The sequence below is a fragment of the Bombus terrestris genome, chromosome 1, assembly GCF_910591885.1.
Source record: "Bombus terrestris chromosome 1, iyBomTerr1.2, whole genome shotgun sequence".
Lineage (NCBI taxonomy): Eukaryota > Metazoa > Arthropoda > Insecta > Hymenoptera > Apidae > Bombus > Bombus terrestris.
Window position 1 is genome coordinate 5,967,412 of NC_063269.1, and position 16,728 is coordinate 5,984,139.

Below are 16,728 nucleotides of genomic sequence, written 5' to 3' on the forward strand. Positions count from 1 at the left end.
TATATATGATAATGTATGAACATAAAATAATAAATTCAAAGTTGTCTAATGTTAAACAAAACCAATGCTGCTGTTGCGCTTCTGTTTTAAAAAACTCCTTTTTAACGTTAATGAAAAATTATTTTCACTTGTTTTATTCATAGACAATCTAGTAGATCGATTTGTTTTTGGTGGTGTTAAAATTTCTTCATTTTCTTTTTCACTAATGTCAATTACATTTTGTGATGGACTAATATTGCATTTGTAAACTTTACTAAACGAATCAATCCAATGTCTTTTTCCATGTTCATCTTCTGTTATTAAAATTTGATCTCCAATTTTAAAACCATAATCAATCTTTTCATTTGTACTTATGCAGATTTGTTCCTTGAGTATAACAGGACAAAATAAATTGTATCTTTTACTTGAAGATCTTGTTCCACGAGTTATTGCAAAACCAGTGTTAAAAAGAAAACACTGAAATTTCTAAAAATCATCATATTTTTCGCGTGTATATATAAATTTGTATCTATTTATTTACATATAATTAATAGAATCATTTACAAAATATTCTTACCATTCCCCTTGTATCTTTAAGCTGCCCTTGAGTGATTATCTCTGTTGCATTTTCAATGCATTTACTAGGATCATAATCTAGCTTTACATTAATTTTTGACTGAGCCAATTTGCATTCTGCATCACCCATGGTTTTATCTATATTTTTAAGTAAATTGGATATCAAATCATATGCTTCTTTTAAGGATGTCTGATCTGCATGTGTTGCTACAGTATGCTTTAATATTTCCTTAATCAATAAAGGGTATTTAACAATTCTTGATCTTGCTACATCTATATAAGTCCACAAATCTATTGAATGAGGAGATTCTAAACGTTTTTTTAAAAAAGATTGAAAACGTTTGTTTGTCAACCTTTTTTCATCTAACAAGTGTTTTGCCCATATTTGTGTTCGGCACCTTTCCAGGTATGGGTTTGTTAATATTGGAATCTGAAAAAGTTACAATAAAATAAATATGTAAGTTTGTAAACTGTGTTAAACATCCAATACAACATTTGTTTGTTCAAACATTCAATAGAATTGATTATAACTAACCCAATTTAATATTGTAGATCCAACTGTTTCTGTAAATCCATATTTATCTCTTAGACCAATTAATTCATTTCTCAATCTATTATGTATTTCAATAAGTTGTGTTATATCTCCAAAAACTGTGACTAATTCATCAGAACTAAAAATACTACTAGATATCAGTGGTTCATAGTAAAAATCTTTGAGTATACATAAGTCATTAATGAATACATTTTCTCCACAATACAATTCATAAATTGCTTCTTGTCTTTTCACTTCTTTTCTGCTTAAAACATAATTAGGTTTATCCTTGATATTTGTATTTGCTACATCAAGTACCCAACTTCTGAGTGTAATATTATTAGAGTTTTCAATATTATTTTTGTGCCTAAGAAATAGAGTTGAATTAAATGAATATCCTTGAATTATGTTGAAAGTATATTTAATAATGTTTTTTATACTTTTTCTTTAATGTTCCTGTATCTGCTTCATTATTCACAAATGGCAAGTCTGGTGTATTTGGTTGAATTGTGAAAGATCTATGAAAATTATTTCCTTGTTTACTACCTAAAGTAGAAGATGAAAATATACTGCTGGCCACTTCTGTAATTCTTCTTCTTTTTTTCTTTTTGCCTACATCCGATTCGATAGATATGTCCATTGAGTTGATACTAATAGCATCACTTTTTGGACGTTTTCTTGTTCGCTAATTTGTGAGTAGAATGTCACTTATAATTATAAACACCAACAATATACAAAAGTAACTATCAAATAAAAATGTATTTAAAAATCACTGATGAACCACCAGTCAAGATAAGCGTAAAACATCAAATATATAATTCATAAAATTAAGAAATAAAACACTTATAATGTCATCAAACGTCTACTAAACTAATAGGTTAGTGAAGCTTCATATTTAAGATATCTTCGACAATACGTAAAAACTTACCAGCCAAAATTTTTTTCGAGGTTCTTGAAATGCATCTTTATTTGTATTATTGCTATCATCATACATTTCCCCTAAACTTTTAAAAATTCACGTATAATTGAAATACATACAGTTATTCATATTCCATAACGGATAACAGATGAGATAACCGTTGATGTAGATGTAGGCCTTTGAGAAGAACAACCCATTAGTTCAAACTTTACAAGTGTAAACTCTTAAATACGTTCTATTTATTCTAATGTAATGGATACTCTCGCTCTCATATTATATATTTTCTTTATATTATTTCTTATATGGTAGGAATTTTTTTACATTATTTAAATTACTAGAAGCGTCATTTAGTAGTTAATTAACCCTACCTTTCCTACATATACTTTGTATTTAATTCGTAAACCTATTTTCTACATTTAATTTGTATTAAAATATTTCCTTAATCTATAACATTGTTGAATTAAAAAGAAAATATGCGAATGTGAATTTTTCTATAGGTTTGTGATAGTCTTTGTTTAATTATACACGTTGGAGAAGGAGAAAATGGCTGGATCCATTTTCAAACGTATAAGTATTTTGGATTGTACTGCCATATCTACGTTAACATATTATCTAAAATTTTACAAATACTTTTACTAAAAATTTGCTTATTTTGGTATTAGTTCAGAAATAGATATTGTATATTTTATTATTCGATAAAAAATTGTTTCTTTTCGGGTATTTATATTTGTCTTTAAACACGTGTTAAATGAAGAGGTTAGGGCAGGTAACTTAATATCTAAAAACAAATGCCTAGTATATTTATATCCACTTCGTAATTACAGTCTTTTTTATTAATTTTTTCTTTTCAGGAAAAACATTTCCACAGAACGGCAATGCGAACGCCGTTTTAAGAAATCTATTAATACACAAACTATGAATACAAAGGATAAAAAAACCGACCAGTGTATGATCCCACACACAGAGCGTAATGCGTCTGGTCGAAATTGGGAAATGTTTAAAAATTTAGTACTTCATCCATCACCATCAAGTTCAGATTCTACTGATAAAGAAAATGTTAATAAGAAGAAATTTTCACATCAAAAGTTAAGAAAAAAGCATTATTCATCTGTATTGAAAGTAGATCATATACCACGTAAGGAAGAAGAAATAGTTTATGATGAAAATAAAAAGAAGCTAACAAAACAGATAGCAATAGATTGTGAAATGGTTGGGATAGGAGATGGCAGTGAAAGTATGTTAGCTAGAGTATCCATTGTGAACCGTTATGGTTTTTGTGTTTATGATAAATATGTAAAACCAAGAGAACCTGTTCAAGATTATAGAACTAGAGTTAGTGGTATTAGGCCTCATGATATTCAAAATGGAGAAGAATTTCAAAGTGTTCAGAATGAAGTAGCTGAAATTTTAAGAGGTCGCACTGTAGTTGGTCATGCATTAAAACATGATCTTGATGTACTATATCTTTCTCATCCAAGGAAATATTTACGAGATACTTCCAGATTTAAAACCTTCAGACAGTTATCTGGAGGATATACCCCTAGTTTGAAGAAACTTGCACATGAATTATTAGGCAAAGAAATACAAACAGGGGAACATAACTCTATCGAAGATGCAAGAGTTGCAATGCAGTTGTACGTGCTGTACAAAAATATGTGGGAATCTGAATTTTATTCTAAACGATAATTTATACTATAACGAAGGACTTATCTCTATTATCTATCTTTTAAATACAAGATTATAAGAAATACATAGAGAATAGGTTTATTTTATATAAAATAATTTTTTATCAGACATTTGAATTTATCTTATGATCAAATTCAGTAATAATATTCACATTTTATTTCATAAATTTTAAGTCTAGCTATACAATGTGTCTGTTTTATCTGTATGTGACTAAATATCTTTGAAAATATGCAAAATATGTAATAAAAAATAAATGATAAATGTAATAAAAGAGGTTTATTTAAGAGTTCAAAATGTTCACAGGCCCTTTCAAGATCATTCCATGGTCACATAAATATCAGCAGTACATGCTTCCTAATATGCTACAACTTTTACATGAACCATTTTTTCGTATTTTGTATATTTTTAAAAATATTTAATTGTATATAGATAAAACGTAAACATTGTATATGTTTAATTAAAACTGTAATCTATGTAAATAGAATACTATTATCAGAATGTACAAAAAGGGATGTTAAAAGTCTCAAAATATATTTTCTTTTTGATAAAGATTTTACATGATTATTTTATTTTTTCAATGCCAATTATAAATAATTGACTTACATACAGATGCGTGATTCATAAATATTTGCGTAATGAGAACGATAGGAAGGAAATCTGTGATTTTCCACTATCATTGTTTCTTACAGTGATTCTATGAACGCATTTTTATTAACAAAAAATTCGAATGACATGCAAGAAATACTACTATACTATATACTAGTATACAGTACTAGCTTATTTTTGTTTTCTATTATCAGAGATGTTCAATGTTTACGTCAATTCGGCTCTTTTTTCCTTACAAAGGAAGAAAAAGAATTTGTATAAAGTACAAGCCAAATAGTCCCAAACATGAATGCCAATGTAGAATTATTTCATCACCCTTAGTGAATATCGCAAATTAACCTTTTGCACTCGACATACCTAGATATATTTCTCTTTTCACTTTTTGTTTTTTTCTCCTACAATGTGGAGGCGAAATTTCATGGAAATATATATATTTCTAAAAAATTTGGAGCTTGTGTAATTTTGTGCTATATAATCACCGATAATCTCTTTGTGTCCCGTTAGGGGAGATATCCGAGTTCTTTGCTAAATTTACAGTGTACCCTCAGAGGAGACAGTCGAGTATAAAGGATTAAAATACGTGATAATTGATGGTGTAATTAATTAAAAGTCAAGTTTTATTAGCAAAGTGACATTCGAGCAATTTTCCTTCAACTTTAGAATACAAATACAACTGTCCTTTCTTGAACGAAATATGTGAAGTATGGGTAAATTTAAACATGATGACAGCCTATTATGGAAACATATTACATACATCAATCGAAGATCCTATTCTTGGTTTTAACGACCCTCTTATCAGCATCTGAGCTTTTTATTTGATTGATATACAAGTACAACAAAAAAAGAATTAAAATACTTTGTGGAAATTACCATTAATACGAATCATTATTTGTTGATCGAAGTTGCGATTTGTTTGAAAATTTTGGTGGTGCAAAAAAGATATGTTACGAGAGGAAAACAATGAATTAGAAATTTATACAAGCGAGGTACTGCGTAAAAAGCACTATCGTTTATTGTTAAGTAAATGGGTGTGTATTACAAGCATCTTGCAATGACTGCAGGAATTGGTGCAATGACTCCGATCATTACAAATATTCATAAAGATTGTTTTATGAATTTTGTAGATGATTTCGTAAATTATCGGATCTATAACTATAGGCTAACAAAATCATTAATGATTATCCTATTCGATGTTAAAAATTTGATGCCACGGCATAATGTAATGTTTAAATTTAAATGCGTTGATTAAAAATTCGATTGTCTGTAATGCCGTTAGAAGTGAAAAATGCTGTTGCAGTGTTTAGAATTGTTATCAACTCTTGTCTCTTTTATCTGTTATATATTTGAAAGTATGACGCGATAGTGGGCAAATGAAATCGATTGTTGAACGTATTTTTATCAGACTGCTTTTTTTCTTTTAGAAAATTAATTCAAGCTTTTTGTACATTTAAAAGCTAAACATATGTATATAATGGACATGTACTAAAAATATATTACAAAAAATAAATGTTATATATGATTTTAAAAGCGACTGATCACATGACGCGACGAAAAGAGTTATGATCTAAAAATAATGAAAAAACTCCTTTACCGTTTCAAAATTAATGCAACAGCACGTTTCCAAAGAAGGAACAAGGTCGCTGATCGTCGTTACTTGCCATAACTAGAATTTTATATACAGATCTCTTATATAGTAAACATACAGAATACATGACGACCTTGTTATCAGCATCAGCCACTTTTTGAACGATACACTTCGACTTTCCGTATACTGATTATTTCACGCTTGGTCATTTCATATTTGTTCGCTGACTATAATACACGAGTACTGTTAGCAATTCAACACGCGATTATTTGATTTTTCCTCTGGTAAGTAAATCGTTACATCAATCAACATAACTCGCATTATACTAAATCAGAATAATCTACAAACACAAATCGCGCTTTCTATTTACTTCTCTCAAATATGTATATCGCGATATTTTGCTACATTCTATTGCAAGCATTTTTACGCCGATTGAAATATGTTTTACTATCCAATGTAAGAAGTATCCAGTAGTAAGGAAAGTGTTCTGTAAGAGAAAAAAGAAGAAACGTTCACGTTCGTTACTTTCAATCGTTGCACCTTTCCATTTGCAGCTTGACCGGGTCTACTAGTACGCTACACGATATCATTAACGATTGAATCTGCATTTTCAATCTCGTTAGATATCATTTTTGGAAGTGATAAGTGACACGTGCATCAAAAACTACTTTTTATATCACCATTTGGCCGCTATTGAATCAAGACAAAAGTCCTCGAAAGAATAAGAAATTACAGGTGTTATTCAGAACAAGTGCATTTTAAAATTTCCAGGTTTTGTTGAATTCTTCAGAAATATGAAGATCGCCGTGATCGGTGCTGGATCAGCTGGTCTTGCTGCTTTACGGCATTGCACTTCCGGTACATACGACACTGAGGTAATATGCTACGAAAAAACTGATCAAGTAGGCGGTACATGGATTTACAGGGAAGAAACTGGTTTAGATCGATACGGTTTACCAATACACACTAGTATGTACAAAAATTTAAGGCAAGTCAACTATAGAATGATACTAAATGCACGATAAACTGATAACGCTTATTGTGTTATTTTTAACGATGTATTCAATTGTTTGTACTACATAGAACGAATCTTCCGAAGGAAGTTATGGGATATCCTGATTATCCTGTTCCCGATACTCCCGACAGTTATTTGACTCGCACGCAAATACTTGAATTTTTAAATTCTTACTGCAATCATTTTAATCTTCGCCAGTACATCCGGGTATTTAATAATTTTTAAGAATATGAATTATGTTGTTTATTATTGCAGAAAATATTCAAGAGTGTATTTTGCAGTTTTTGCATAACGTGGAATTAGTGGAGCCATCGACAGGGAACCGGAAGTGGACGATTAAAGTAAAAAATCTAGAAAAAGATACTGTCTTAACAGAGTCATTTGATGCAGTTATGGTGTGTAATGGTCATTACTTCGAGCCCAGTACGCCAAATTTAAAAGGTCAGAAGACTTTCCAAGGGCAACAATTGCATAGTCATGATTATAGGATGCCGGATATTTTTACCGATAAGACTGTACTTGTACTTGGCGCCGGGCCTTCTGGTATGTAATATTACTTGCGGCCTTTGATTTTTGTTGTAAAATGCCTTTTTAATTTTTGGCTTTTATGAAAACAACAGGAATGGATTTGGCTTTGGAAATATCAAGGAAAGCAAAACGTGTAATTTTAAGTCACCACCTGAAGGATCCTATAGGCACTGTATTTCCTGAAAATGTTGTTCAGGTAACTGATGAAAAGCAAATAAAGCACACATGTAAGAAATCTTATTTCAATTTTTATCTTTCCAGAAACCAGATGTAAAAGAAGTGACTGAACACGATGTTCTTTTCAAAGATGACAGTAAAGAAACCGTGGATGTGCTTTTTTATTGTACAGGTAATTATCGTCCAACTTTATTTATAAAACGATAATTTAATCTTTCTTTTCGATCAAAGGGTATAAATATAGTTTCCCCTTTTTGAGCGAAAAATGTGGAGTACGGGTAGATTCCAATATGGTGACACCATTATGGAAACATTTAGTATCGATCGAAAATCCCACCCTGGCCTTGGTTGGTCTTCCCTTCTATGTTTGCGCTTTCAGCATGTTCGATCTGCAGGTGCGACTGAAAGAAAAATTGATATTGTAACGTTTTTTTATCGTATGAACTACCTTAGTATGAGTCACTTATTTATTGATCAAAGGTCCGTTTTATCTTGCAATATTGGTTTGGCAAGAAAGACTTTCCTTCTAAAGCGAATATGTTACAAGAAGAAGCGGAAGAATTTGAAAACCGCAGAAAAGAGGGCTTGGAAAAAAAACACTTCCACATGATGGGATTTAAGCAGGGCCATTACTATGACGATCTAGCAAATACTGCGGGAATAACACCATTGCCACCGGTTCTTACAAAATTGCACAACGAAAGCAGTACGCGCTTCTTAGATGACCTGGTGCATTATCGAGAAAGTAGATATAGGATCATCGATGACTATAATTTTATTCAGCTTTGAAATGATATATTTTGTTCGCAATAAAGAATAAACATTCTCCGATCTTATATAATTAGTATAAAGATATTTTGTGCTGAATAGATCCAATTATAGAGATTATATAAAACAGATTGAAAGCTGTTATTGAAGCATTCTTATCCTATTTTATAATATTAACGATGACATGATAGATGAATTGTACACCCTTTTGTTACGTGATAATATAATAGTAGATCAGAAAAGATTTTTTGCATTAAAGTCAGCCATATTTCGTACATTTTCCTAAAATAACTTAAATCCTGTTGAATTCATTTTGTAATTGAATATCGCGCCATAAATTAGTGCATAGTTCAACCGCAAGGTGATGTCTGAACGCAGACGTTAGTTAAATGCCTCGGTTACGTGCGGTGCAGGGTGCAGTATTGTGTGTGATGTAGCTGTGTGACGAACGCGAGTACGTTTCACTCCATTATCATTTCGAAATGATGAGCATTTCCGCGGTCCCGAAGTGATTCAGTGTTAAAATATTTCAGCCTGTTTTTACGGCTGAGCCACGATGGTTGAATCCATCGGGAAGCATATCGAAAGAAATCAACGTAAGTAAATCTCCGTGTAAAAAAGTATCTACGGAATAGATGTTTCCCTGGTTCGTGCTATCGTTATTTTCTACTTGCTGAATTTCGTGCATCCTCGATTATACTTATATACAATTATACAGTGTGATATTGAAAGTAACGTATCGTTGCGCAGAAGAAAAGTAGAAACCCTCTTGTCGGATCTTTCACCGTGACAAAAAGTTTTATTTACGTCGACGAGTCGGCGACGTTACTTTTCTAGATAGAAAGTTGCATTCAATGATGCGCGATATGTGGGCTACGCACAGGCTCTCTCGGGTGAATGCATTCGTAAGAATGCATTCACGTCCGCCGTGTGTGTCGTGTTCCTCTTCTGCTTTATGTAATTTTACTGCAGACACCTGTCCGTCAGGATCTCGAGTATCGTATCAATATCAGTATTTGGAAGACGGTGTCAGGAAGTCCAGCTACGCGTTACTGTCAACGTTTTCGTTTCTCTTATCTGTCAGATGTTTGAAATAGCTGATAAAAGAATTTTCAGTTGTCGGGAGTCTACCAATCTGGATAATGCGATTACTAGCTGCTAGTAACTAATCCTAAAAGAACGGAAAAAATGTTTTAGTAAGTCGGGTGAAATGTGTCACAATTCGTGAAATATAATCCGTAATTCTGATACGGTGTTTCTTGTCGACGGTATTTTATTTCTATAGCAAATATTTGTTGTATATCTGTTTCGTATTTTGTTGTACTATTATATTCCATACTTAATTTGTAAATTGAGGCCATCTATTGTTAGTTTAAATATTTGCCTAAAATATTTACCTTAAAATAAATAAATCAAATACATTAGAAAAAAAGATTGGTATGTATGCATTTGTAATTCTATAGACATAATTTTTTTTTATTATTTGTTAGGATATTAAGGTGGAACTAAAGGAACTGTAAAATGGCTACAAAAACAGAAGATACAACATCTATTGATAATACTAATGATGGTACTAAAATTATTATTTGTTATTGTTTTCAACTATATTTGGAAGTGTTACATACTACAACAATGTATGTAATTTCAGGAGAGAGTATGGACAAAGAAGTATTAGCAATTAGTGGAAATGATGAAACTAATCATCGCATTCCACCAACATATTTGTATAATTCGGGTTCTGAACAAAATACAGGAATATCCAATCAGGAACAAAGTAATAGAAATCGTACTCAAGCTACAGAAGATCAATTAGGACCTCTACCACCAAATTGGGAGAAAGCTTACACAGACACAGGAGAAGTTTATTTTATAGAGTATATATAATATGAATCATATGTTTTTGGAAATAAATTATGCTTGTTACACAATTATATAACTTATTTTTATTGATAATTATTTCGCAGTCACAATACAGGCACTTCTCACTGGTTAGACCCACGTTTATCTAAATTTCAAAAAAGGTCTCTTGAAGAATGTTTGGATGATGAATTACCTTATGGTTGGGAAAAAATAGATGATACTCTTTATGGTACATATTTTATTGATCATGTAAATCGTAGAACTCAATATGAAAATCCTGTATTGCAAGCCAAAAGGGCACAACAAAGTTTGGGAGAAAGAAAGAGTCCTAACTTCACAAGAAATCCTGATAAACTAAAAGGCCAGAAAATCAGAACAACTTTGATAAAAAGTTCAAGAGGATTAGGATTTACAATTGTTGGTGGAGATGACTCAGTTGAGGAATTTTTACAAATTAAGAGTGTGGTACCAAATGGTCCAGCATGGTTAGATGGAAAATTACAAACTGGTAATGTACATAACCACATAAAAAGTAATTTTTTTTTATTATAGAGTAATAACTTTCTCAATTTGAAATTCTATTATAGGGGATGTGCTGGTATATGTTAATGATACCTGTGTTTTGGGTTTTACACATAATGAAATGGTTAATGTTTTTAAATCAATTAGCAGTGGTGAAACTGTTGCATTGGAAGTGTGTCGTGGTTATCCATTGCCATTTGACCCAAATGACCCAAATACAGAAGTGGTTACAACTATTGCTGTTAATGCACCAGGTAACAATCTTACTAAACAATAGTATATTTTTTCTAGAAGAATACATTTTATTTTCTCAGATATTTTAACAGAAGATCCGAGAATGTATATGGATTTAGACCCTACTCTACAAAGTAATGGTCGTTTCAATTTCTTGGATTCTACATTCTTACCAGTACATAGTCTTCAAAATGGTGAAAACCTTGCCACTACTTCTGTCAACTCAATGCCAGATCTTTGTATTTCGGATAAGATTAATACAATTAAGAGACCTAGTAGTACAGATATTTTATTGTCTGAAAGCAGTGATTTGAATGACTGTAAAGACTCATCAATGTCTTCCAAATCAGAATTTCTCAGTATTGCGATTGTAAAGGGTACCATGGGATTTGGATTTACAATAGCAGATTCAGCTCATGGTCAGAAAGTTAAAAAAATTTTAGATCGCCAACGTTGTAAAAATTTGATGGAAGGTGATATTTTAGTCAATATAAATGATATTAACGTGAGAAACATGTGTCACTCAGAAGTGGTACAAGTGTTGAAAGATTGTGCTCGCAATGAAGAAGCATTGATACATGTACAGAGAACAACATCCAAATCAAATGAAAAGAAAGAAAAAAATTCACAGGACTTCTTTAGAAGTAAAACACCGACGGCTGATATTTATAGCACTCAAACAAAGACTGTTGTACCAAGTCGACCAAAAACTCCACTTATCGATACCAGAAATCGTCCAAAGTCCCCACCCGGTGCGATCAGATCAAACTGGAATGAACAAAACGAAAATGAATTAAATCCACTCGATAATCGATACAAATATTCAGAATACACGCATAGCATGTATTACAATGATCCATATAAAGCAAATATTACAAATTTATCTGACAACTTTGTTACAATGACAAACTTAGATGATGATTCTGTAAGAAATAGCGCAAAAAGAGATTGGGTTACAAACGATAAATTAAATATAAATAATGATGTATATTCTATTGATATACCTCACCACGATAACATGTTGAAACAAAATGGATGTTTACATTCAGACTATTATAAAGATTTGTATACATCACAATCTCATTCTCAATATAGTGAACAAGATTATAATGTATATTCTATTGGTCAGGAACAAAATGTTGATACTGGTGAAATATGGGATAAACGGAAAGAGACTACCAGTTTTGAGCATGAACAACCACATTCCAGTTCGATACCGCGGTAAATAGCTTAGATTCATTCAGTCTATGTTCTCACCTTCATTCAAATACAAAAATTATTTTTCATATTTTAGGTATCCTCAATATAGCAACGAGTTAGTGTGCCCAATTGTGCCTGATATAGAATGGATAGAGACACTGGTAACTTTAGTAAGACAAGATACAGGATTTGGATTTAGAATAGTTGGTGGTACCGAGGAAGGATCTCAAGTGAGTTACAAAGTTACTTATGCCTTCAACTGAAAGAAATCAAAAGTATTGATAATGTAATTGTCAGCAGGTTTCAGTTGGACATATTGTACCAGGTGGTGCAGCAGACTTAGATAACAGATTAAATACAGGTGATCTAATTATGTCCGTCGATGGTGAGAGTGTTATGAATTCATCACATCATCACGTTGTTCAATTAATGATAGCTGCCGCTCAAAATGGTAGAGTCACTCTAGGAATTCGTCGTCGAATTAACACCCAAGAACATCTTCCAGAAAATCTTCAAACTCACTATAATAGACAAATGAATCTCCAATATCCTTATGACGTGACGGTTACTAGAATGGAAAATGAAGGTTTTGGTTTTGTTATCATTTCCTCAGTTAATAAAGCCGGTTCGACGATAGGTAGAATAATCGAAGGTTCACCCGCGGAAAGATGCGGCCGATTAAATGTTGGCGATCATATTCTTGCCGTCAATCATGTAGATATTACAAATGTTTGTCATAAAGACATTGTGAATTTAATTAAAGATTCGGGTTATTCCGTTACGTTGACAATTGGTTATCCTCTTGATGATTGTTGTAGTAATACGTCTTTATCTCAAAAGGTATTGCTTAACTATGAAGTAATTTGTAGCCAAATTCAATATGTAATCGATTATAAATACGATATTTAATAAATTACTTTAGGATGAACCAACATGTGATGGAGATGGAGGTCAATATCATGCTGTGGAATTGACTCGTGGAACTAGAGGATTTGGTTTCAGTATTCGTGGAGGACGCGAATTTCAAAACATGCCATTATTTGTGTTACAAATTGCAGAAAATGGTCCGGCATCTATTGATAATCGATTAAGAGTAAGTGTGATAGTATCAAACTATGATAGTTCATATAATTGGTTTTTTTAATACAAATTTTAGGTTGGTGATCAAATAATTGAAATAAATGGAATTAATACTAAAAATATGACACATACAGAAGCTATTGAAATTATACGAAACGGTGGACCATCCGTTCGACTTTTAGTTCGACGCGGTTGTCAGATGCCTTCAGTGGTAGGTGCTCTTCCACACCTCTACGATATGAATATATGAAATTAACCATCCTAAATAACAATATATTAATATTAAAAATATTAACGATATTTACTTTTGCAAGTGATGATACTAATGCTAACGTTGCCCTTTTTTAATTTTCCTTGATAATTTTACTTGAAGCTTCAGAGTTTAACATTAGGTACCATAATAAAAAACAAAAACATTTAAAGACAATATGAAAAAGAAAAGAATGATTGCAAGAGGTTGTTTTATTACAGTGAGAGTTAGATTAATACACACACACACTGTTTTATAGTACTATGTCATTTAGTACAGAAATATCTGGTGCAAATGGGAAACAGTGTGTTATATTGTATATTTTATGGAGTTGGTTATACATATATGTAGGTATGTAGTAAGATATATACTTTTTATATACGACACGTTGAAATCAATTTTTACAACACTCACATGTGCAGCTTTTATATTTGATAATATTATTTATATGTGACTACTAGAGCTTCAAATTATATATATTGCAGTTTAGCAATATTAATACGAATATTGTGGACATGGTTGTTGATATTCACAATGAATATAGTAATATTAATATTAATTACGTATTAATTATAATGTGTTTTGATAATTAAAATAAGAAGTTTTACATACATTTAAGTTGAAGGAAGGAATATGTGAATGAATTTTCTTGCAGCTATCAATATGACTTGTGAAAAGTCCGATTTATAGGGATGATACTTACTCATTCTAACAAAATTGGACTGGTGCTAACTCTCTATTTAAATGATCTAATTTCTGAAAGGGAAGATATTAATTCATCCTAACACGTGTGATAGCTTGAGAGTATTGTGCCTTACGCGTGTTCTATATTTAATAACAAAATTACTAAGTAAAAGCTTAAGCTTCTGAAGCAATTATACATTTTTTTATTGAACTTTATTGTAGAGTAATTTCACAATCGACCAAATAAGTATTCGACCGATTGATGAGGGCACCCCACGCAGACATTTATTGAAATTACACGAGATGGGTGTGCACCCTAAAAAACGTCAGAAAGTTCGATTTTTCATTTTACTCAACTGCTGTTCATCCAAAAATAGATATTTATAATATCAGCTATTCAACCTAAACGTAACATCTTATTCATAATAAGTTCATATTTTATAGAATTAAATATCAATTTTCAAAAAGAAACTTTCAAGATTTCTTACCATTGAACTACTTTATATTGTTCATAATGTAATTGTATATTGAAATTCATTGTGTAAACATGAGTTAATGTAACCAAATACGGTAAACTGTGAATGTTAATGGAGTATGATCTATTTGTAACAGCAAATAGCATTGATACCCACAAAACATACAGAAGTTACCTATTTTAATATCTGTGTAGGAAAACGATTTTGGACTGATAAATTTTCAACTGAAAGATCTCGCAGACTGAAAAGTATCATCTAAATTAAATATTTTTATATACTCTGTAATAATTGTATGCACTCAGGAATGTTTTCACAAATTCATGATATAATGTTAATGCGATCTTAATCATTAAATAGTATACTCTTGAGTATGTGTATACAGCTAGTGAAGAATCTCATTGAATCTATTAACTGATGCTTTATTCTCTTAATTTTTTTGAGCAGCATTTAAAGGATATTGTCGATATTGTTTTTGTTTTAGTATAATATTTATTATAATTGTACGAAATATGTGCGTATAGCAATAATTAAATTAAGTACTGATACAACCAAAGAAACAAATGCACTTAAAAACCATTTCGAGATGCGGTGCAGAAGATCAATATAAAAACATATGTTAATGCTTTCATTATTTAAACTCCTCGTTTGAAATACTATTTTTTCCTTGTTGATTATACAGTGATGTTTGTAATAAGAAGTTGACAATGAGAAGAAAATCTTTAATGAGATTGGATGAATTTTTTTTATAAAAACCATTTCTTCCGATCTTTTTGCGGTATTAAAATGCGTTGAATGTATAAAAGAAAATTAATAAATATATTTTTTTACTAGTAAGTCGATTGTAACTAAGAAAAAAACATTTAGTAAAATGCATTGAACGAAATAAGTAAAAGATCGACTTAGATTATATTTTTAAATTTTCTGAAATATAAAAAAAGCATTGTAAAAAGCTTCAATATATGTATGTGTGAAATATTTTCATTGTTTATATTTACTTAAATAAGCAATTTTGCCGTATATCTTATCAACGATAAACATTGATAAACGCATTTAAAGTGAATCGTATTTTTCTTATACTATAATTATGTTTATTTTTATAATTAAATACACAATACGCATACATACATATACACACACACATCTAGAATTTGTATATTATGTAGGATAGTGCAAACAAGTTTAGAATAATTGTAAATATATACATATAAATACATATTATAGAAAATTATGTAACATTATCGATTATTGTAAACTCGTAAAGGAATAATTTTTTAATTAAAATGTATTTACTATCTTTGTAATTCCGTTATTAAAATTCTCCACGTCTTCTGCAGTAATATTACGATTTTATCTCTTACCAATGTATATTGCACACGTTTACTGAAAATCAATATATTCTATATTTACAAGTTGAAAGTACTAAGTCATGAAATCTGTTACTTTATATTACTTTATAATTTTGCTGCAACATTTTATATTTATTATAAACAGATATATAATATGGTATAAGTTCTTTATTACTAACGGTAATTGTTGATTGCTCTAAGTCTAATAACAATACCAAATTTTAAATATCGGTATTATTAGAATTTTATTATAGGGTCGTTGTTGATACATATGTCGAGAATAAAGTTCTACACTTAGCTATTGAATCCATTTTCAAATGTTTGTTATTATCTGTTGACGGAAGACTAATTTTTCATCAACATATAATTAATTTTATATTAAAATTGTCAATTTCTTTAAAAGTATGAATATATAAATTCTAGACAAAAACTAGACAAAAATTCATACCTCATTTATAACATACTAAAAAAATATATCTATACATATTTAAATACGATTGTCTAATATAATTGAATTCGAAAATGGCGCCTATTAGAAGATATCGCGGTCAACTATGAAGCCTGCGCCTACATTTCCAAGAATGCAGCGCTTGACGTCGTATGACGTCAGTCAATGTCGTCAAGTTACAGCATTCAAAACATGCGTTTTTTATACTTTTTATGTTCTAACATTTTTTAAATAATTAAACAGAATAATCAGAAACA

General features: G+C 30.7%; 4 protein-coding genes across 15 annotated transcripts; 3 read left to right on the forward strand and 1 right to left on the reverse strand.

Moving 5' to 3' along the window:
* Positions 1-10: 10 nt before the first annotated feature.
* On the reverse strand, positions 11-6,027 carry LOC100645232 (rho guanine nucleotide exchange factor 3). 2 transcript variants are annotated; one of them, XM_012310455.3, is made up of 6 exons: positions 5,890-6,027; positions 2,016-2,183; positions 1,528-1,772; positions 1,091-1,454; positions 557-985; positions 11-465 (listed from the first exon to the last, which is right to left on the reverse strand). In XM_012310455.3, the coding sequence occupies exons 2-6, from the start codon at positions 2,079-2,081 to the stop codon at positions 52-54; spliced, it is 1,518 nt and encodes a 505-aa protein (XP_012165845.1). In that variant the 5' UTR covers positions 2,082-2,183; positions 5,890-6,027; the 3' UTR covers positions 11-51. The 2 variants fall into 2 exon arrangements, with proteins under 2 accessions (XP_012165845.1, XP_048262741.1); XM_048406784.1 differs by lacking the exon at positions 5,890-6,027 and adding an exon at positions 2,375-2,516.
* Positions 2,147-4,248, forward strand: LOC100645360 (RNA exonuclease 4). 2 transcript variants are annotated; one of them, XM_003393155.4, is made up of 2 exons: positions 2,147-2,311; positions 2,858-4,248. In XM_003393155.4, exons 1-2 carry the CDS (start codon positions 2,259-2,261, stop codon positions 3,690-3,692), a joined length of 888 nt encoding a protein of 295 aa, XP_003393203.1. In that variant the 5' UTR covers positions 2,147-2,258; the 3' UTR covers positions 3,693-4,248. The 2 variants fall into 2 exon arrangements, with proteins under 2 accessions (XP_003393203.1, XP_012165862.1); XM_012310472.3 differs by lacking the exon at positions 2,147-2,311 and adding an exon at positions 2,627-2,762.
* A 2-nt stretch (positions 6,028-6,029) lies between the features above and the next one.
* LOC100645112 (senecionine N-oxygenase) lies at positions 6,030-8,615 on the forward strand. Of its 3 annotated transcripts, none has more exons than XM_012310450.3 (8): positions 6,030-6,167; positions 6,655-6,871; positions 6,967-7,105; positions 7,180-7,441; positions 7,519-7,622; positions 7,688-7,775; positions 7,835-7,998; positions 8,084-8,615. In XM_012310450.3, the coding sequence occupies exons 2-8, from the start codon at positions 6,678-6,680 to the stop codon at positions 8,390-8,392; spliced, it is 1,260 nt and encodes a 419-aa protein (XP_012165840.2). In that variant the 5' UTR covers positions 6,030-6,167; positions 6,655-6,677; the 3' UTR covers positions 8,393-8,615. The 3 variants fall into 3 exon arrangements, with proteins under 3 accessions (XP_012165840.2, XP_003393201.2, XP_048262781.1); XM_003393153.4 differs by having other exon boundaries at positions 6,043-6,167; positions 6,438-6,871; XM_048406824.1 differs by having other exon boundaries at positions 6,065-6,167; positions 6,674-6,871.
* A 154-nt stretch (positions 8,616-8,769) lies between these two features.
* On the forward strand, positions 8,770-15,978 carry LOC100644993 (membrane-associated guanylate kinase, WW and PDZ domain-containing protein 1). Of its 8 annotated transcripts, XR_002307976.2 has the most exons (12): positions 8,771-8,967; positions 9,862-9,941; positions 10,020-10,245; positions 10,336-10,739; positions 10,819-11,007; positions 11,068-12,208; positions 12,282-12,417; positions 12,485-13,027; positions 13,110-13,280; positions 13,344-13,478; positions 13,739-13,868; positions 14,173-15,978. XR_002307976.2 is itself a non-coding variant. In XM_048406691.1 (11 exons), the coding sequence occupies exons 2-11, from the start codon at positions 9,893-9,895 to the stop codon at positions 13,739-13,741; spliced, it is 2,997 nt and encodes a 998-aa protein (XP_048262648.1). In that variant the 5' UTR covers positions 8,771-8,967; positions 9,862-9,892; the 3' UTR covers positions 13,742-15,978. The 8 variants fall into 8 exon arrangements, 6 of the variants coding, with proteins under 6 accessions (XP_048262641.1, XP_048262648.1, XP_048262622.1 ...); XR_002307972.2 differs by having other exon boundaries at positions 13,344-13,868; XM_048406691.1 differs by having other exon boundaries at positions 13,739-15,978.
* The last annotated feature ends 750 nt before the right edge of the window (positions 15,979-16,728 follow it).